The sequence below is a fragment of the Buteo buteo genome, chromosome 11 (genome assembly GCF_964188355.1).
Source record: "Buteo buteo chromosome 11, bButBut1.hap1.1, whole genome shotgun sequence".
Classification (NCBI taxonomy): Eukaryota; Metazoa; Chordata; class Aves; order Accipitriformes; family Accipitridae; genus Buteo; species Buteo buteo.
In genome coordinates this window covers 15173543-15195208 of record NC_134181.1, presented here as the reverse complement: position 1 = coordinate 15195208, position 21666 = coordinate 15173543, and the positions used below count along the sequence as shown (strand labels likewise).

At 38.0% G+C, this 21666-nt stretch overlaps 2 protein-coding genes across 7 annotated transcripts in view; one reads left to right on the top strand and one right to left on the bottom strand.

Annotated features, from left to right (window-relative positions):
• PHKB (phosphorylase kinase regulatory subunit beta) overlaps positions 1–19037 on the bottom strand; it is a 90478-nt gene extending 71441 nt beyond the window's left edge. For 2 of the 5 annotated variants that reach the window (XM_075040175.1, XM_075040176.1), the window contains exons 1-6: positions 18804–18939; positions 15989–16083; positions 9398–9487; positions 7108–7246; positions 4174–4273; positions 298–405 (exon numbers count right to left, since the gene is read on the bottom strand). In XM_075040175.1, coding sequence (XP_074896276.1) covers positions 298–405; positions 4174–4273; positions 7108–7246; positions 9398–9487; positions 15989–16043 — 492 coding nt within the window. In that variant the 5' untranslated portion in view covers positions 16044–16083; positions 18804–18939. Of the gene's footprint in view, positions 1–297; positions 406–4173; positions 4274–7107; positions 7247–9397; positions 9488–15988; positions 16084–18803 lie in introns of all 5 variants that reach the window. The other 3 variants (XM_075040173.1, XM_075040174.1, XM_075040177.1) reach the window with 2 other exon arrangements.
• Positions 19038–19126: 89 nt separating this feature from the next.
• Positions 19127–21666, top strand: part of ITFG1 (integrin alpha FG-GAP repeat containing 1) — a 94106-nt gene continuing 91566 nt past the window's right edge. For both annotated transcript variants that reach the window (XM_075040180.1, XM_075040179.1), the window contains exon 1: positions 19127–19344. In XM_075040180.1, coding sequence (XP_074896281.1) covers positions 19170–19344 — 175 coding nt within the window. In that variant the 5' untranslated portion in view covers positions 19127–19169. The remainder of the gene's footprint in view (positions 19345–21666) is intronic.

The window sequence follows — 21666 nt, the reverse complement described above, 5'->3', positions numbered from 1 at the left end:
TTTGCCAGGATTATTTATTGACAGCCATCTGTTGGTCTCAAAAAGAAGCAACTTCATAAGCAACCAACCATCTACCTCCACAAATCCCAGTTATTATAGAGCCTTCTGGCCAAAACATACCACTGAGTTATATTTCCAAACAGCCTTTTTCACCCAAAGATGCAGAAGGAATCTCAGTTTTATCAAGTACAACACATCTAACAAATCTAAACAGACAGCTGCATCATGAAAGAATGGAGACAACAATAACATTTAAAATCATCCAAGCTTTCGTTTACACACACATGCATATTTTACCTGAAGGTGACCATATTCCTTATAGGAGAAGACCTCATCTCCAGTGTGTGCACTGAAAACAGAATGAAGACATTCAGATGGTTTGGGGTCTTGCTTAAATTGCTGAACCTGAAGGTGAATTAAAGGCAAAACATAAAATCAAAGTCAATAATTTCAGTATGTTGGGCATTCACAAATTCACTATATAACTCAGTTACTTCACAATATCTGGGTGTGACCACTACATAAAAAAAACTTATAAACAACAGTTCCTGAAACTTATCAGAAACTATTTCATACATACTCAAAGTATACATAAAGAATACAAATATTGAACCCATCTATTCAATCTCTTTGGGTTTGGTAGAAAAAAAATCTGTACTAGATAGCTACAGATGCTTAGTCACTTTCACGTTCTGGACATTTTACTGGAGCTCAAATCTTAGCAGAAAGCATGTCAAAGCATATCACACCTACCTTGAATTCAGAGATCTGAAATGCACATAGAGAATCCTGACCCATAAGCTCTGTCCAGGTTTCAGCTAGGATAGAGTTAACTTTCTTTCTAGTAGCTGGTATAGTGTTATGTTTTGGGTTCAGCATGAGAAGAATGTTGGAAACACACAGATGTTTTCACTTGTTGCTAAGTAGTGTTTATACTAAGTCAAGGATTCTTCAGCCTCTCAGGCCCAGCCAGCAAGAAGGCTGGAGGGGCACAAGAAGTTGGGAGGGGACGCGGCCAGGACAGCTGACCCAAACTGGCCAAAAGGGTATTCCATACCATGTGATATCACATCTAGTATATAAACTGGGGAGAGTTGCCCTGGGGGGATCTCTACTCAGGAACTAACTGGGCATCGGTCAGTGAGTGGTGAGCAATTGCTTTGTGTATCACTTGTTTTGTATATTCCAATCCTTTTATTAGTATTGTCATTTTATTATTGTTATTATTATCATTATTATTTTATTCCTTTCTGTTCTACTAAACTGTTCTTAATCTCGACCCATGAGTTTTACCTTTTTCTTTCCGATTCTCTTCCCCATCCCACTGGGTGGGGGGGAAGTGAGTGAGTGGCTGTGTGGTGCTTAGCTGCTGGCTGGGGTTAAACCACAACAGGCTCTGAGCAGGATCACCACCTTTCCCTAGCAGACTACATGAATTCCAGCTACTCTCTCACATATGGGGCAAACTGCCCTCCTTACCTTCCTGGCCTGTCCTAAAGAGCCCGCATCCATCCACCACACTGTTCCAGTCACTTGAGCTATCCTACCACAGCTCTGTGATCCCATGACATCACAGCCCTGGAGCTGCATACATACTTCTAATTCCTCCATTTTGTTCCCCAGGCCGCATGCATTAGTGTATGGGCATTTCTGAGAGGCACCCAAGTATGCTGGTTTCCCAGAAAGGGTATGAGAACTTTATTCTCCATAATGCTGTCCCTTAGGTACCTCCTTATTTCCACACGTACGCCTGGGACAATTCCACTTCAGCTAATGCTATGTGCCTTCTGTTCACATCACTCCAGGCCCTTTGCTTGCCTGCTCCACCCACCACTTCCTCACTTGACTGTTGAGCACTCTCTCCTCCCCATCACCATTCCTAGTTTAAAGCTCTTACTGGAGCGCAAGGGCCCAAAACTTATGTTGGGAACAATAGTTTTAATATTTTTAATGATCATGATCCATAAAATTTAGTAATTATTGTTGTACCATTTGACAATGTGGCAAAGGTTTTAAAACAAAAGAAGAAATTATTATTGTTAATAATAATAATTTTTAAGCCTTCTAGGTCATAGACCTACAAAAGTGTTCAGAAATTGCCATCTGTAGATCACGTAACAGATTAAAAGCTGCAAAAGCTAAGAATATCTAGTATAAAAGAGCACATGGGAAAACAAAGATTTATTTTGGTGAGCACAGTTTGTGACATTCAGATGTACAGTGAAATGTTTACAGATACTGGAAGGCAAAGCTGATAGCTTAAAAAGAAAACATGAAGATCACAGATAGGAAGAATAGTACTCCAGACTAAAGTGACTTTTTATTCAAGGACACTATCATTGGACCTCACAATGAGCCTCTAAGATACAGAATCTCTTATGATGGAGATGGAATGCAGTAAGATGAATTACTAATACAAGAGGTTAACAACAAAGAAGAGAAATAAGAACTACTGCGGTTTTAAAGTAGTTTTGATTCCTTTTTCGTTGCAAAATACAATGCCTGCTAGCTTACAAAACCATTTGAGAAAACAATCCAGACTGTCAGAGAGCTGCCAATAGGGCAGAGAAGGGAAAACAAATTCACAAAGAAAAGAATTAATGTAACAGAAGATCCTTCTCCATAACTCTTCAAGTCATGCTGTGCTCTCCAACAAACAGTTTTTGAATTTTCTAACCATCATTGCCAGTACGTGGTCCATATTTCACAACATTTTCAACAGTGATCTTATTTCACAACATTTTCAACAGTGATCTTATCTTCATGGGATATTCTTCTCTACCAACAAATCATACATAGCATATAGCATGTGCCCCAGAAGCAAGAAAGTGAATACTATTTTGTGGAGTTACCATCTCTAGTCCATAAACACTTTCAGTACATTTTAGGTCATAACTCATATGTTAATGAGCAATAGAATATAACATCTGCAATTTCTGTCACAAACACCATCACCTATTCAAGTCACTCCTTGGGCATATATAATTCATATTATTAAAAAATATCTTCCTTCTACATAAGGCCAGCATGTACAGAGTCTCTCAGAATAAAGTCCAGTTTGACATATGTCTGTTAGGAACTGGAGACTGTTTATTACTGCAGGAAGAGGAAGCGTGACACCTGTGTTAATTTAATACTCATTATTCATACCTGCACTCATCACCCACAAAACAAACCACTGTATGTCAAAGAGAAGAACAACAGCTCAAATATAACAAGATCAATTTAGGTCAAGATTATTAAAGATATCAGACTACAAAGAAACAGTCTTAAGAAAACTGAAAAAAAAACCCACATCAGCACAAATACAATGGGCAATACACCTCATTTGCTTATTATTATTACTGATATCACATGCCTACAGACTTTACATTTCAGTTTGTGTGCTTAGAAGTGATGGAAGTTATGTGGTAACATGAGAATTATTTTTAATAATACAGTTAAAAGTCAGCGGCATGAAACTTAAAATAATCACATGGAATACAGACAGTTAACTACCTGTAGAATTACTGCTAGCCAATATGCAAAATTAATCCACCACATCTAAATTTTGGTAAGAAGAAGCCCTGAATATCCAAGAATGTTCAGGGTATACTCCCAAAAGGATTACAGGCTGAATAAATCAACTATATTATAGCATAAGTAAATTACTCTTATTTTTGCGTATTCATCTGTTGTTGCTGCCCTTCTGAATTTACATCATTAGGTCAAAGAATACTGGAAAGTGGCTGCTAAAGAAACCAAGCAAAATAATCAAAACAATCACCTAAGTAAGGAGCACAACTGCAAATGCAATAACCAAGTTAACAGTGCAAAGAAAACTCTCCAGCCTTAGATAAAAGAAATTCTACATCTTCCCATTTAAGCGCTAAAAAGACATTTAAAAACCCAACCCCAATTATTAAAGGTCTGTTAAATGGGATAAATAACTGCAAAAGGAACCCAAGGAAGTTTCAAGTATACCCTGTAGTTTACTTTGCAAAAGGCTTGTGTCTTCTATACCCTAAAACAATGCTGCCACCTGACAATAAGGAAGCAGCTGTTCTTAGCTGGGCCACACAGTAATACTGCATTCCCCTTTTGAATTTTATCTATATTTAGAAGTTAGTTTTCACAGTTTAATTAATCCCTTAGAATTAAGTGAGTGCTTGTGTCCACACTACAGTCTTTTACCTTATCGGCCTGGCGCATATAGCAGTAGAGAATTCCCCTCATACACTTTATAGCAGAATGCTCCAGTTCATGAGTCCTTCCCTTGTCATCATCAATACGCCTGGGTAAGAGAGATAACTCATAAAACAAAGTGGAAATGCATTAGGGGGAGAAAAAGAAAAAGACACATTAGTGCTTTGAAATATTAAGTATTTAACTAACATTGTTTTATAGTGGTACCCATGCTCGTATCAACATATTTATAGCCCTGACCATCCTTCCTTAATTAAAAAGAAAGAAAAAGTTTTTTAGTTTATATTGCAACTTACACAAACATTGCTATTTCAAAATATTTAAAAAAAAAAAAAAATCCTTCCTGATATTATAACATTGCAAGCCACTGTTCTATGTTCCTTGGCAGATCCAAAACACAGACAATTTCTCTTTAACTCTAAAAAATATCTGCCATTCATAATCAAGGTCACTTTCCTGATGATGTTGATAAACTACAGCTGTGCATACAAGAGTCTGAAAGTTCACTACTCCGAAAGTCCAGAAATGTGTTTCAAGATACCTTGTTATTTTTATACCTGAAATCAAACAATATTCACAATTACCATATTACTAAACATATATTAAAAACAATGCCAAATCCTAAGTTATTTTATCTCTAAGAAATGTATAGTGTGTAAACAACCTTGATCATTGCATTCATGTGTTCTGTCTTTTCCAGTTCCCAATTTTTGATTGAGTCTTTCAGGGTGAAAATAATATTTTCTTACGTATTCGTAACTTAGAACAACGTGTCTCTGATACAAATATGCAAAACAGCACAATATGCTCAATGCTATTTCTCAGTCCACTTTATAGCTGTTACTAATTTGAATACAGGTAAGTGGATGATAACTACACTGCAAATGAAGCATATCCTTTTCTACCATGCTTAACATGTTAGTAGTTTATGCTGAGGTTCTGCTACCTGCACTGAAAATTAGGAATGTAGTGATAACTTCTAAAATCGTACATGTCCAGAAGTCATGCTATTTAAATAATAATCTTAGATATAAGAAATATACTTGTTTTCAATTACAAAGTTGAAAAAAGGGGGGGAAAAGCAACCCAAGGAATAAAACCAGATAATGCAAAATTAATAGGTTAAAAATTTAGTATTTATTCCCAACTTTACCACAAATCCAAAGAGCAATAAGAAGCACATGTAAAAGCCCTGAAATTTTCACGTTACAACATTTCTCTTCTATTCACAAGAGCAGTGTTTGTTTTCTTAACATGCTCTCAAGAAATTCAGCTTTTATGAAAGTGAACAGCAGCACTGGCATGAGTCAAGCACAGTAATCTGCATGTGGTAGATAACACAACCTTCCACATGAGTCTTGTATCTTGGTTCATTTCAGATTTTTGCCGTTCACTTAATTTCAATCATCAACCTTTGCCCATCAAAGAAAATTCGGTGCATAGCACCTGAAGTTCAGGGCCCTGTTCTGAGCATAATTGGACGTAACACAAACTATTTATCTTGCCACTTTGCCCTTCCTTCAACCTGCATCAAATTTCACATATCATCTTCTATGATTCTACATAGTGGAAATTAAAGACTGAATAACTCAGGCAACAACATGCCATGCTCTCTTCTATGAGTTGCTGAAAATTCAAAGCAATCACCCCTGCCCCTTTCATTCTTCCTTCTAATTTTTTTTTGTTGTTTTCAAATGCTTTTATGTCACCAACAGAAAGAGAAATTAAAAGAAAAATGCAAAGATTTCAATATAAGAAATGAAAGTAATCATTACACATTCTGAATGTTAATTTCCTTATAATTTTTGCTAGTTTCTCAAAATTTTGAAACCCATTAGATCTCAGGCACGGCATGTCCAGAAGTAAAGGCAAATCTCTGTATGTCTTCTCTTTCAAAAAGCATCATTTTTTAACAACATTTCCTAGAAGACAACTTTAATAACTGTTTCTTCAGATTGGTGTCAGGGGTATAGAATCTAAAGCAATAAATGGAGACAGAAAAGAAACTCAAAACTTTTTATCTGCCAAGTAGATCATCTTTACTTCAACAGTAGCTCCTCATATTATTTCTGGTCCTTCTTCTGTACAGTATACTAGAATTTTGTCCAAGATTGTGATCACTACCTCAATACAAGAAGTTGATTACTAAAAAGAGTAAATTATTCAATATCTGCACACCATCTTCTTTCTTAAAAACACCACATTTCAGTTATCATCACCTCTGTGTTTTCCTGGGTGGCTGGGGTAGCAAGGTTGGAAACAAGGAATACTAAATCTCAGAAAGCAATTTCCATAATTATTTGACGTAAAGGAGAGGAAATTATGAATTAATTATTATGGGATGTAACTCTCCCATAGTTCTTAAGGTCATAAACACCATGCAAATTCCTAGCCTACTTCTCTAATGAGTCAACCGTGGAAACGGACAAAACAGAAAGTAAGGAGAGCTAACAACTGAGATGGCCCAGCCTTTGTACCTAGCGAGGAAGATAGTCACTACTATTTCCCAAGTACACATTTCTCAGCAGTCAAGGATTCAGTCTCCTGCAAGTACCCGGATTGTTACTACCTGCAGCAACCCTGCTTCTGCTCTGCACTCTCCTACTACATTTAAAATGAGCAGTATTGCATGAGTAGTTTGCCACAATAACCTTTTTTTTTTTACAGCATGCAGTAATTCCTGTGTTTCAGAACATGGGTACCAATTAAATTATATGAAAACATGCTTACTTACCAAATTAGAGTGAGATTTTTTTAACCTAGTAGCTACATAAGTATTTTATTGATATTTGGAAACATGTACTATCCCTATGGATTTACAAAACTATTTTTGATAAAGTTTCATCTTTTAAAACATTCCTAGGGAACTCCATAACAGAAAGAATGTAACATGGCAGAGACCTGAGTTTAGAAGTTAGTCACCTGTAAGCAAGGGCTAGTGCCCAGGCACATGCAGCACAGTAAAGACTGTCGTGTACTTTTGCCTTTCGGTTATCCCCATATGTCTTTGTAGGAAACAGACCTGTGGTTGGGCTTTGATGAAGCAGCAATGTTGACTTAACTGGAAAAAGGAAAAAAGAAGAAGTGGTATTAACAACACTTATGTTTCTTCCAGTTTCTACATAGATTTTCAGGAATAAATCAAGATGTGAACAACCTGTTAGAGCAAGCACAACATAAAACAGAAGAGAAAGAAAGGTAAAGAGAAAGACACATGCAAAGAATTTTGTTACCTTGTTTTTACAGTCAAATTAGACCTTTTTACAAAAACTCAGTATTCAAAACTATTTATATGGCTCTGTTCTAGTACAGCCCACTCAGTACAGAATCTCTACAATGCAACCCAGTAATTTCCCTATTATGAAAAAAAAAGGGGGGGGAAGGGGGCCTACAGTATGTCAACTGCCCCCCCCCCCATTTAAATAGTTAAACTCTGCAGAACTCTAAATTCATAAAAATTAATTTTTTAACTTAGGCCAGATGATTGTATCAATATTTTTAAAAAAGGAAAGGAAGGAGGAAGTAATGAGAAAGGACAACTACAATTATTTAACTCAGTACCTTGACATAAAAATAGAAAAGACAGGAATTTTCAAGTTGTTAAAACTGAATTAGAAAAAATACTAAATACTACTTTCATTCACTTTGTACTTTAATATTTTGCACTTTCTGAATTTTTTTCCTAAAATTGTATCATAACCAGTGTGCTACAAGATACAAGATTGAAACTGGGCTTAATGTCCTTCAACATGACCTTTCTAACAATAACCTGTTCATTATAAGACAAGAAAGCAGGTTTGTTTCCACAATGTTATCAAGCATCAATTTAAAAAAGCCTCTTTATTGTCTATGTATTAGAAATTAAGTATTTTAAATGAAAATTACAGGGGCTTATGGCTTTTTGCATTATATTCTTCAGTGACTTAATATCTTATAACAAGAACTTTGATAAAATGTTACCTGAAAAAGTCAATATAGACTATTCTAAAATGAAGTATAAATTCAGTAGTAAATTTTTACTGAGGCAGCAGACTGCTTGCAACATAAGTGCCTAACAGATAAAAGAGCAAGCACCACCACAGATCTGCTGCTGCCAAGCATTAAAAGTAAATAGAACAGTGATCTCCTCTGTAAGAAAGATAAAAGCAATGCATCTACAAAAAGCAACACATCTATGGATAGACCAGGCACAACTCACGGATTTCACTTCAAAAAGCAATTTGAAGGGAGTCTCATCCCACATTTTTAGAATGATGGAAAAATTCTTCACTATTTTACACCGTTGCCTGACTAAAACTTAAATTTTAAACAGTCAATTGCACAGCCATTAAAAAAACTGATTTTAGAATACAGGCAGGACTTTATTATAACACAACCCCTCCAACCCCCAAAACAATCAAAATAAACCATTGCTTCTTTAACATGTATGGTTTTGACTTAAAATGATCACATAATGAAAAGAAAAACACTCAAGTTGGCTTAAGTTAGCTAACAGATAAAATTTCAGCACAAAAATGCATTAGGGCACCATTGATAACAAAAATTAACTTCTCACTGATTACCTGACAAACTGTTTTAAGTACTAAAAGAAAGCTTTTTTCCATTTAAATGTTTCCTCAGCTGTATCTGGCTAATGCCACAATACTAAGCTACCACTTTATCCAAATTAATTCTAAATTCAGTCTTACAGCTGGACTGCATTTCCAACATAAATTTTCATTTTCAGCAAGAAGTGTAATTCAGCCCTCCAGTTTTTGTGCCTTTCAAACTCCCAGCAGAAATTTCAGAAACTATCCTCAAGTAGGAATACATGTAAATATCAGTTCTAATTCATATCTGGGTTAGTTCAAGCATCAAAACCTGTCAGCAGATTATGTTTAACCCTCCCCATCCAAGACCATCAGATGCAACTTAGAACCTATTCTACCATTTGACAAATGCAGATGATAATTTTGAACACTATTTACAGGTCACAATTCTTGAAGCAATGTATGAAATATCCAAACACATGCATTATATTATCAGAGGAATCTTATGAGGAATTGTAATGACAGAACCCTTTATCTTTCAGAAAATAAAAATCCTTATTAAAGACTGCAGATATTATTTTAAGACAAAGCCAATTACTGTCATAACCATAACTGTATATATTTTAGTAAGTTACACTGAAAATCTTCCGTGGTAGGAACAATTATTAAAATTATTAACTTACCAATTCTGTAATAATGATCTAATTTATCCCACAGACTTTCCCCCTCTGGTTTTGGAAGGTTAATACTTTTAAGTGGCTCATAAATTGAACCTAAAAAAAAAAAAAAAAAGGGGGGGGGGTCAAGATCAGAATTAGTTTCATAATTCTAGTTTTCCTAAAAATTACTGCGATATGATTTTTTCATGTTTGTTATACAAAAGCACAATTTATCGAATTTCAATTCAAACAACAAAAATTGTAATTTCTAAAATCTCAGAGAACAGATTTCTCTACACATTTTTTCTGCAGTACCCGTCCGCACAAACAAGACCTCCATCTGGATCTCCAATGCCTTGCAGATATTCAGCTCCAGCAAATGCTACATAAATGTATAGTTTAATTATTGAAGACAGCCTATTAAACGTTAAGAATTTTCTAAGAACCTTTTCTTATAAATTAAGTATGCTATAGACAGAATTCCTAAAGATATGTAGAAAAACAGAAGAGGGACAAAAGTAGCCCAAATTTAACAATTACTTCCCTACCTGCCTTCTCTAAATGGTGAACATGTACAACACTATTAATGTTTTACCTATCCTAACTCCGCTTTCGCCTACCACCACAAAAAGCCTAGCTGATTTCATTTCTTGAATCAAAAAAAGGCTTAGCTTGGTCTCACACACTACCAAAGCTTAAACAACCCATCCAACAGATAAAGCCCCCAAATTACCTATATTCCAGAGAAATACAATGCTATCAAGTCCACATCTTTCCTTCTCAGTGTCCCACATATTGACTGCCTCCCTATTTGCACCAGAAAAGTCCATTTTCCTGACAGCTGAAATGAGCTACCTATCAGAAAGACACGATTTCTTAAAAATTACTGCGGTAAACCATGTCCAACTTCTGATTTAAGAGTAACATACTGCTCTCCCTCCATAAATCACTTTGGCTTTATTCAGTGTTCTGGATGGGAAGATCTCCCACAGAGCCACTCGATAACAGGAAGAATGAGATTTTCCCCTTTCCGGACTGCATGCTGTCCTTCTGAAAAGCTCAGAAAAATGAATTGCCAGGGAAGCCCTGCCAGCCAAGCAGTTCTGGCAGGATGCAGCAGAGTGCTCCTACTGAAGTTGCCTCTTTCGCACTCCCAGCACACGTCCAAGCATTAGACAGGAGATCATCCGTATACAGGACTCTCATCCAAATGAAATGAATATATGTGGAGCGGTAACAGAAGCGTTACTAATCAAGCCCTTCGGTGGGGAGATTGGAAAATGTTCCTCAAGAACTCAAACCTCTCCCCCCAAATTAGTATTACTTTTGCTTTGCAATCATAGTAGTTAAAAAAAAATCCACCCTTCCTTCAGCAGACTCCTGTAGGTCTGTTGTACATGGATTCTCAGGTGACGTTTACCAACACATCTGAGCTTCCCCTACAGCCTTTCCTTTCCTCATTAGAAGAGGTTAAGTTACAAACATCACGTGCATGTGGAGAAAGGGCCTGAGAGGGAAGGACAGAGAGCCCAATTTGAGTTCCCTAACAAAACAAAGCTAAAAGAAATGAAGTTGTTCTAATGGAAAAGAAAAACTTGTAATATATCACACCTTTTGTATCTTCTGTTTAAAAAAAAAAAAAATCAACATTCTGAACCAATTTAAATTAATTTTTCAAAGCAATTTTATTTTTCTACTTCTTTTTGCCTAGGAATTCCTGTCCATGAGAAGATTCGTAATTTATAGTTATACTATTAATTCAGTTATCTTGCAAAAGCACACAATACAGTGAACTGCAGTAATTGTAATTTTATAAGGTGATTCAGTGAAAGTAGGACAGAATATGCGTAAGAAAAAATCTTCAGTAAGTCACTTATTGCATAAAAAGTAGCAAATTTATGAGAAATATTCACTTACTAGATTTTCAAAGGCAAAATAAAGAGTCTTGCCCTTAGATTTGTTAACTGTATAACACATACATAGTACACTGTCCTTTGTGTGTGAAATAAGTTCAGAATGTCTATTTCTTGCAGACTGATAACCCCAGTACTGCACCATGAAAAAGTTAAGTATTCACAGGCACACACACTTACACACACAAGTTTCTAAAACAAAATTGTTCTAATTTACATACTTACCAGACAATCTGTGACCCTCTGTGGCCAACAGAGAAACAAAATAAAGTTATCATGAACAAAAAGAATATTCTTCTATTTCAGAGCATTCAAAGATTTCAACTTTGTGCAGAAAGACAACTGAACAGAATAAAGAGCATGAAAATGTCAAAGCACTACCATCTACAAATTATATTCTTTTAGATGTTTGAAACTACTAGCAGAAATAAATTAAAACAGCCAGAGTAGACTGTTGATGAAACAAAAAGGTGGTATGAATTCAAAGTTCAATAAAATTGACAAAAAGTAAAGTTTTATGGCTTGAAAGTATTCCTTAAAATTACTCCTACTACAAGTAGGAGAATTTGTTTAAAGGAACAATCAAAACCAAAGTTTTCCACGCACTCTTCATTAATTCCTCCTTAGCATCTATATAGTTTATGTTTTGCTTGGGTGTCTACAGCATTGTGCTGGACAAATCCTGTGGTAAATTATGTTTCATTAGTATCACAATCTAATCAAAAGCAAGAAACAGATAGGAAAAACATGGAACTAGCTTCTCTTTCCATGCGGTTTTGTAGTGAGACCATAACCCAGTGGCAGCTATTTTCAGGATCGCTAAAAAAAGCCCATCTATACTCTATTCCAAAATCTGTTTAACAGTTCATTTCAGCAAGACAAAAACCTGCCATAGGAAGCTATTTTCAGTTACAAATTTAAAACAGGTTTTCAGACTGAAAAAAATGACAGCAGCAAGACTGCAACACTTAAACATAAAAGAATGACATATGCAAATAGTACCCTTGAGTTTTCAGTTTGTATGTTAGCATTCAGAAGAAACAGAATGAGGACATTAATTCCAAATACTATTTTTCATAAATATCTCATTTCATTATAAACATACAGTGTGAGTTTTACTTTAGGTAAATAAGTAGATATGCTAGGAAGGAATTTTAAAAAATGTTTTGTTGATTTAATATTTCTTCAGCTGTAGAACATTGTAATAACCCCATCCAAAATTTAAATAGGGTATGTGGTAGTTCAGATTCTCTTCCGCAAAGAATGAAGTATGCCCATTATTTCCTTACATCAGAAGTGGATTGCTGCAGGTCAGTAACTACTTCAAAATCACTAAAAACCCACACAGATAGGAAATCAAACTGTTACCTCGTGCATTAATATATTTAATGTCTGATAAAGAACACTCAAAATCTTTATCCCAAGTCCAATTAAATCCCTGTTTGTTTTCAGATAATTGCACTGACTAAATACAATATATCCATATCTTGAATGAAAATTAATCCCCTTTCATTTCCTACCACTTACAGGTTCCAGGGTAATATGATTTCACCATTCTTCAAGTTGAAGAATTACTAAAAAGGATAGTAATTTCCTTTCAAAGTATTAGAAAACAGGAAGAAATTTGAAACAGCCCAATAACTGGTAACAGAGACATCAATTACTAGTGTAGAACTGAAGTAATAAACAAGATATTTCTGACTTAGCTAAGACATGGAAATTATAAGAAAACATTATCCAGCAGATTATACACAAATGTACAACAATTCCAGGAAAAACTTGCAATTCAATTTCTAAGCAGAATACAAAACTGAAGGAAATTAAGGGAAGTTCTCCAAGGTAAGCTATTAGCAGTGTAAGTACTTATGTATAGACAACCTCTGGAGGCTGGGGATATTATGTCACCCATCCACTTCATTTTTTATTCCAGTTATACTTGAGATAAGCATTAATTGCTCTTCAGAGAAGAACTATAAACTGCCTAGATGTTTAGATTTAAAAGCTATGGCCGACATTTTGAAACCCTGCTCCCAAATTCGTATATACAGAAGCTTTGAACACCCACACATCCTTGAAGATGGCAGCAATTGCAGATATTGAAGAAAAATAGGCATCAGAATTGAATTCTGGGCCTAGTCTATGGATAAAGATTTGCATATTTCAACAAAGACCGATTATTCAAATTTTTCAAAGTACAGAATTTAAAAAAAACCAACCAACCAAACACATACCTCCCCAAAGTTTAATCACAAGCGAATGGAAACAACATGGCAAGAATTTTATTTCCAGCATTTCACATGCCAGAAGAACAAAAGAAAATGTTTACTTGCAAAGTTAAATCAGCACAGACCTGTAGGGGTCGGCGTTCGGAAGATCTCGCGTTGTCACGGAAAGTTAGAGGGTTAGTCGCAGCCTTGTGATGTACCTGTAACCCCACCTCCCCTTGTTAGTATAAAAGGAATTAACTGCGCAATAAAAGCGGGAAGTTGGTGCTCACACTGTGTGTGTTATCTGTCTCTTTCCCTGGTCCGGGCCGACCAGTGATCTAATCGTGGCACCTTGATATGTAGCGAATGCTACACAGACCAAACAAAACAAATCTGAGAACAACAGATTTCTTTCTAGATCTGATAAGAATAAAAACTGACCACAGTCCTTTACTGCAACACTAGTTCTGGGTGTATCCCAACACTTGAGACATGAATAAGTTCTAGATCTCAGGTCACAGTAACTTTCATTACCCAGTATTAGTATGGGCGATAACATCTTCACATTACAGAAGACATTGGGACCAAAGAGGATTTTATTTCTTCACACAGCAAAGTTTGAGACATGATATCATACGAACAAATCATATCCTCCCAACATCACATTTCCTTTCCCTCGAGACTTCTGCAATCTCTCCTGAGCTCAATTAACACGGTACTGGACAGAAACACTGTTGGATACCATACAGTTTATTCTAATAGTTGTCTGCCTTGAAATACATCTGCTTTTAAGTCCAAACCCATGTAGTTGAGCAAGGTGATATAAGAAAATAATTTTCTGAAGCACTTCCACTAGAAAGAAAAGTCACTTCTCACATATGTAAATATCTGAACTCTGATTCCATGAACTTCACATGTACCAACTATGCTGTTGCTGGTGGGGATTTTTAATCACTACATACAGGAGGAAACTATGACTCATAGCTGACCCTGCTTTGAGCGAGAGCCTGGAGTAGATGACCTCCTAACATCCCTTCCAAACTGAACTGTTCTACAACTCAATGAAAATGTGGTAAGGAAACCCCAGGTGAGGGGCTGGGTGAGGAAGAACAAAAAGGTATTATGGTATTCCTTTATGTGAATAAACATTAGGAGTAAACACAAGGTACAAAGTGTTACCTAGGTTGAGTGATGATAACACCACAGGTAAAAATAAGTAAAATGTTGTAATAGTTTCATTTAAATAGTTTTAAAGCGAGAAAATTTTTCAACTATAGTTTATCAAGACAAATCATGTGTTAGACTGGACATATAATTCAATTAGAATTACATGGAAAAAGAAAAATATGTACCAATTTATCTTGTCCTTTCTCTATTTCCTAATCAGCTGAAGTGAATTCTCTCTGCAGTATATTATACTTAACAGAAATTACTGATTTCAGGATTTACAGTAACTAACAACACAGAGAAGTTACTGAACACCAGAAATAAAACATTGACCACCATGCCAGTACACAGGATCTTCAGAGAACCAACATACACCAAAATGCCAAAGTCTGCCACACCAGCCTTGGAAATGCTACAAGCAAGGCAGAAATCATTCAGTATATTCAAGGCAGTCATTGCCATTTCTGAGTACTCAAAACAACAGCTCTTAAAACTACTAGAAACGTTTATTTTGCACCATAACAAAAGAAACATCAAGTATCAATTTAATAACTAGGAACAAGTATTTTTTTTATTACCATGTCAACACTTCACATGTCCTTTGACATTAAGAGAGGCAAACCAGAAATGCCACAGGCAGGGCAGGGTAGTTCAAGTGACTCAGTTGTGGCAAGAGGCAGCTGAAATCCCCTTACCTGGTTACTCTCACTAGTGCTTGTACTGCTTCTGTGTTTCAACACAGCCTAAACAAGACTCCTATACAGTTTTACCCAGATCAACTACCTTCACATATGGACACATTTGTTCCAGTCAAACTCTTTTCAAAATATATTGAGCTAAATCAGTAACAGCCTTGCCAACTTCATATACTCTAGCTCCTGTTGTACCTAAAGAGAAGCTGTGCCAAGGGGCTTTATTTTGCTTCCACTTAATTTCCAAAAGTCAAGCTTTAGAACAACGACTGACTTACTGGAAATTTTACTTCTTTTCTCTAAACCAGTCATGTTGGATTTTTTTAGGAGTTAATTCTAAACACCATACTTAGTGCACCTTTCACATGACCATCATCTTATAAGAGAAATTTCAGTTCAGAGATTGTCACACTGAAAGATACTTACAAGAACGCAAAACACAAACAAAACATAAAGATCTGAACAGTAGATTTCAATCCAAGTAGATTCCAATTTTCACAAATTTTCACTGAAAGAGCTCAAATATTTAAGTTCTACTGTACAGTGCTAAAAAACTGCTAGCATAAAACACAAAACACATTTTTTTGTTGAGTTAAATAGCCACAAAAAAAACAAAACACAGAACTGCACACTTACCAAATTTTAAAAAACCATGCGCAGAGGAGGTTCTGTCATCATCCAAATTGGCCATTTCAAATTGGTGCAGCTAATCACAAACGTCTCAGGCTAAGCTACAGTAATTTTCAAAACTGTTTAGTAAATGTTAAAGGCAACCAGCATTAAATTAAGTGAAAGCAATGTTAGTGGAGTTATTAGCATGACAGAGTGCACAGCACAAAGGGTAGTAAAGTTTCATTACGTTCTATGTTTCCCTCTTCTAGCCTAAACATTGGTTTTATTTTGCTTTTACTTCCATAAAACTTATCTGAATAAAATGACACAGTCTACACAAAGTCCCTTTTGGAGATTAGACAGTAGCTTTGATATTGAATAGGAAATTTGCTACTAACATCAAAAGGTGCTGAATAAAATCTATTTGATATATCTCCAGATTAAATAAAAATACTGATTTAACTAGTGCATATAAAAGCGTTAAGTAATAGTAAGCACGGGGAGCTAAAATTCTGCTTATGCATAGTGCTGCTTTTATCCCATGTGGAATTTACACTAGGATGTTACTTGCAGTCGTATATATTGCTTATGGTACTGAATATCTCAGTAATTTGAAGTAGAACATCTTCCAGTTTGCAATGTAAAATAAGAAAATACTGTTTGTAACTATGATGACAAGTTTTTCGAAATCTTTCAAGAAGTTTATGTTTTTTAAAGTAACCAAAATTTCAGGGCTTGCGGACTGGTCAACTACAGAGTATCTTTATAGTCTGCTCCTAACTGTTAATTATCACAGTTGCAGTGAATGAAACAGTATTTCATAGCTCAAGGAAGGGAATGGAAAAATTCTCAATAAAATTTGGGTTTACTAGCAAAAAAAGTAATTCATAATTTAATATACATAAACATGAAGATATGGATTACCGCCAACAGGATAGGGTCTTAAATGATACTTTGCTGTCGACTATAAAACATGAATCACATGTGCATTTCATGCTAGTTAACATGGAGTATAGACACATGTGTCATGCCCATTTCATGCACATGTGTCTATACCCCATGTTGACTATATCTTACTCCAGGCATCATACTGAAAAAAAACCCTAAACCAACAGTACTGTTTGTAACCTGGGACTCTCAAGCATGGACCTCAGCCAATTCAGAACAGTATGGGGGAGTTTCAGCCACTTTCAATGACTATACCAACCATGTCTCTGAGAGTGCCAGAAAGGAAGTATAAAAGCTCTGAAATTATACAAATTTCAACATACTTCTAAAGATGCAGGAATAAATTTGAGAAACAAGAACATGATTTTCATTTTTAGATAAGAATGTTCCCTGAAAAATTATATATAAAATTTGATTTTTAAATCAACTCTTTTACCAGAAAAGCATTTCAACTAAAATCATATTTATTTCTTGAGTAAATAAATTTCTTCAGTTACTATAAAAATGACAAAATCTCTATGAACAGGAAAAGAAGGAAGTGAACTACAATAATAATCTGTCATTGTCACGGAAGACACTTCCTTATACATTTAACAAAAAAGTAGAAGGCAGTTAAGAAAAACTGAAGCATTTAACATCATCCAAATGCCTTCTGCAGCCACAGGGCCTGAATCTGCATGGGAATCCCAAAGTTAGCATGCTGCCTTGTGACTCAGGATTCACATACTCCAAACATGCATGTTCCAGACTTTATTTTGTAGAGCTCTACGGCTACATTTGTAAATCAATTTTCAGATAACAGTACCATGTAATCATGCTTGGCCACAAAGTAACAACTCATTTACAGGACAGTCTTAATCGTGGTATTTTGCACATTAATACTACACATAAGTAGAATTTTTAAAGCCGTATGAATCAGACCAGTCTTTAATCAATCAATTATCTTTATGAGAGCCCTCATAAAGCCCCGTTTCCTTTTCACACTGTCTGATTAGTCATTACCACAACAGAACCAATCAAATACGCAAATAAGGAAATAACAATTGAGTTTTACAAGCACGTATAACATACAAATAAACACCACAGGGATCATCTGGAAAACTGTTTCCATTAGAACATTAACAATTACGAGCCCTAAACCTGTATTTAATTTAAAAAAAAATAAATTAAAGAATCCAGGTTTTTGTACTTTGGAAATTCAAGCCAACTCGGTAAACATGACCCTTTCATTTAGGCCAGAACGTAGCTGCCACGCAATCCAAGTTCAGAACAAGAAATTCTCAAGTTAAAAAAAAATTTAATCTTTATCCAAGGGAAACCTGGCAAAAGCAGGTACTTTTGTCTAAGCGCCTGCAATTTTAAAATACTTCATCTGCCCGGCCCCTTTATGAAACTGCATGCAGCACTACCGCCACAAGCAGCTACCCTTTCAACCGTGCTGCCAAAGGACACCTGTAAATCACCTGAAGCCCTGCCTCGCCGCGGACACCCACCCCTGCCCCAGCACTCCACTAGGGTCCCGCACCGGCAGCAAACCAGGCCGCCCTTTGTGGCCTCCGTGCGGGGATTACGGCTGCAGCCGCCGCGGGGCGGCACGCGGGCAGCGGGAAGAGCCCGCCGAGCCCGCGCGGAAGGACCGTTCGGGAGTGCCTGCGCGCGCCGAACGCGGGGCCGCAGCGCGACCGGCGGTGAGTGACACGCCAGGCTGGGGGGGGGGGGGGGGGCGCGAGAAAACAGGCACAGGGACGACGTCAGCCAAGAGCTCGGGGAGGGCGGCGGGGCAAAGGGAAGGAGAGGAGAGCGGGAACGGGGCGGTTAGTGAAGAGGGGGGCAGGCGCTGGCGAGGAGGGGGAGCCCCGGAGCTCCTCTCGGGCAAGCCAAGGGGTCAGACCTGAACGTTTAGAGCGACCCCGCAGCTCCAGCATCTTCCAGCTGACATCAGCCATATGGGCCCCCGCAGGGGCCGCTGCTGCTGCCGCCGCCGCCATGCCGGTGAGGAGCCGCCGCTGCCGTCACCCCGCTCTGGCCAGGACAGCCGCTCGCGCCTCACGGGCGCCTGCCTCAGCGAACGAGCCGGGCGGCGATCTCCGCCTGGTTACCCGCGCCAGCCGTAAAGAGACTTGCGTAGGGCGTCGCGCCGCTGTCGCAAAGCCTCCGGGTCAGTCCCGGAAGCGAGCCGGCAGTTGCGCCGGGCACACCCCTGCGCTGCCGTAAGTGATGCGGGCGGGGGCGGGGAGCTGGGCCGCGGCGCTGCAGGATGGGGGGCTGCGGCCGCTGGCTTGGGCTGTGCCTGCTGCTGGCCCTGGTTGGGCCCGGCGGGGCCCTGCAGAACGTCACCACCCAGCTCTTTGGGGCGGAGGCCTACGGGACCCTAGCGGCCTTCGGCGACTTCAACTCGGACAAGCAGACGGACCTGTTCGTGCTGCGAGGCGGTGAGCCTTCCGGGGGCGGGAGCGGGGCCGGGGCCGTCGTTCCCAGCGTCGGTCCGGAGGAGGGTGGGAGCGCAGCTGAGGAGCGCGGCGGGGGTCCTGGTCGCGTTTGAAGGCTCGCTGGCGGAGCGGGGCAGGCGGGCGGCCGCGGCATAATGCCTGTGCGGGCTTCCGGAGCGCCGTTCGGCTTCGGCCTCCCTTCCGGCAGCCTCCTCGGGAAGGGGCACCGGCTGCGTGGCCGACAGATGCGTTCTCGGTTCTCGGGGAGTGGGGAAAGGCTTTCCTGGTGGGAGCTGTCCTGCGAGGAGGAGGGAGTTGGGCCCGGTGGTCCTTCGGGTCCCTTCCGGCCCGAGGTAGCCTCGGTGAGCCCCTGGCTAGCCGCTCGTTCCGCGCCTTGGCTTCGGAAGCGTAGCGAGTAGTGCTGGGGTCTGTTTGCCGTAGGGCTGAGGGCGAGCATAGCGAACAACGAAATTGTTCTCTAAGGCTAAAATTGACCTTTGCTTTGCTCCCGGGGTATTTTCTGTATGGAAAAAGATCTTTGCGACTTGCACCGAAGTATGGCTTCATATAGGGCAAGAAATACTTTAACGTTGAAGTTGTGGTTGTGAAATAATCTAAAGACTTTGTCCCACGGAGTGGATGGTCACGAATTGGGTTTTCACTCCTGTTTTCACGGCATTTTGGGAAACAGAGATGAACGTTTCATAGTTGTAAAGAGGATAGATTACTCATTATTCTACCTCAAACATTATGTTAAAGTGGAAGGCTAGATAAATTTGTTCCACGCAGCTGTCATCTGCCATGAGTTTGCTTGGGCTTCAGATATGGGGGGACCCCAAATCAGAGCTTATTATCAGTTGTCAGCGTTATTTGCGGATGTTAATCCTGGATTATTTTACTTGCTTGAAGCTACGCATTAAGATAATAAATTTAGTCTCAAATACACCTTTTTTATTCCTTCAATCTCAGAAGTGTTTCTATAAGTAGCTTTGGTAAAGCATGAATGAATTTCCTATCTAGTTGAGATATTTAGATGCATGGCTTCTTGAAAATGCTCCACTGGCTCATCTACTGAAAAAAATGCACTGAAAGATTAGATTTAAAATGAACGTCAGTGATAAGATATTTAATTTTTACTTTCTTATCTTTCAGATAAAAGCATATAAAAATGTGAATAGTTAAAAGTTTGCAAAACGAAACTTATGGTTTCTTCTTTGCTTCTGCATAGCGGCATTTGCTATAGTTTTCCAACTTGATATTATCTGTAAAAATCAGCCTGAAATAACCTACTTGAAAACATTATTTTTCATGATTTAAGTCTTGACAGAAAGTAACTTGAAAAATTTACAGAATACTTCCTAAACAAAAAGCAATAGCCAATTCTAAATAGTAGAATTCTAAGTAGTAGAATAAACGGTAGCCAATTCTAAATAGTGCTGAAGAAGTGAGCATTGGAGATAATACTAGACTTTGAGGAACAGTGATCTGGTAAAGAAGCCCAGTCTTAATAATCCTGACCCTTTGTAAGGAAATGGGGATGATGTCTTGGGCCTTTTACTGGATTTATATTGCTGTTCTGATCTTGAATTACTTAAGCTGAATGAGAGTAATATTCCATATGCTCAGATACATGAAAGAAAAATCAGTTCATACTCAGAGCTTTGTAAGAGAGGGTAAACTAGCTAAACATAAGAGGTAATCTAGATCCAGAAGTATGCTGTTGCAAGAACAATTCAAAATTACCAGTGGACCCTGGGTTTAGTCAATTTTTGAAACTAAAAATATACAAATAAATGGAATTGTGTATACACTTACCTGTTTTCTAAGTCTATGCACAAAACAGGGGTAAGTGGGGAAGTTCATGCTCTTTGCTTGTTCAACCTACCACCTTCTAGTTGTGTTTGCTTCTAGTAGTACAGGGCAGTGAGTGATCATTTCCCTGTTCACCTTCTGTATTTCATTGGGGAATTTTGAAAAATTCTGTGGTATTCTCACTCAGATGTTCAGATTGAACTTACGTAATTGTTGTTTGTATGGAAACTGTTCCCTTTTTTCACACCCTCCTATGTGCTTTTTTCCTTCTGTATTTTTGAGATGAGAGGACAAGAACTACAAACAGCATCTAGGATGTATGCACTATGGATTGATAAAGTGGCATAGTGATTTTGTTTTCTGTTCATCTAATAATTTCCAGTAGTCTGTTCATTTTGACTGTTGATGAGTGCTGAGCTGAAATTTTCATAAATCTATCTTTAGTGATCATAAAAAACTCATTCTGAGTAGTATAATTGACTTGGAACCTGGTATGTGTAAAACTACATTTGC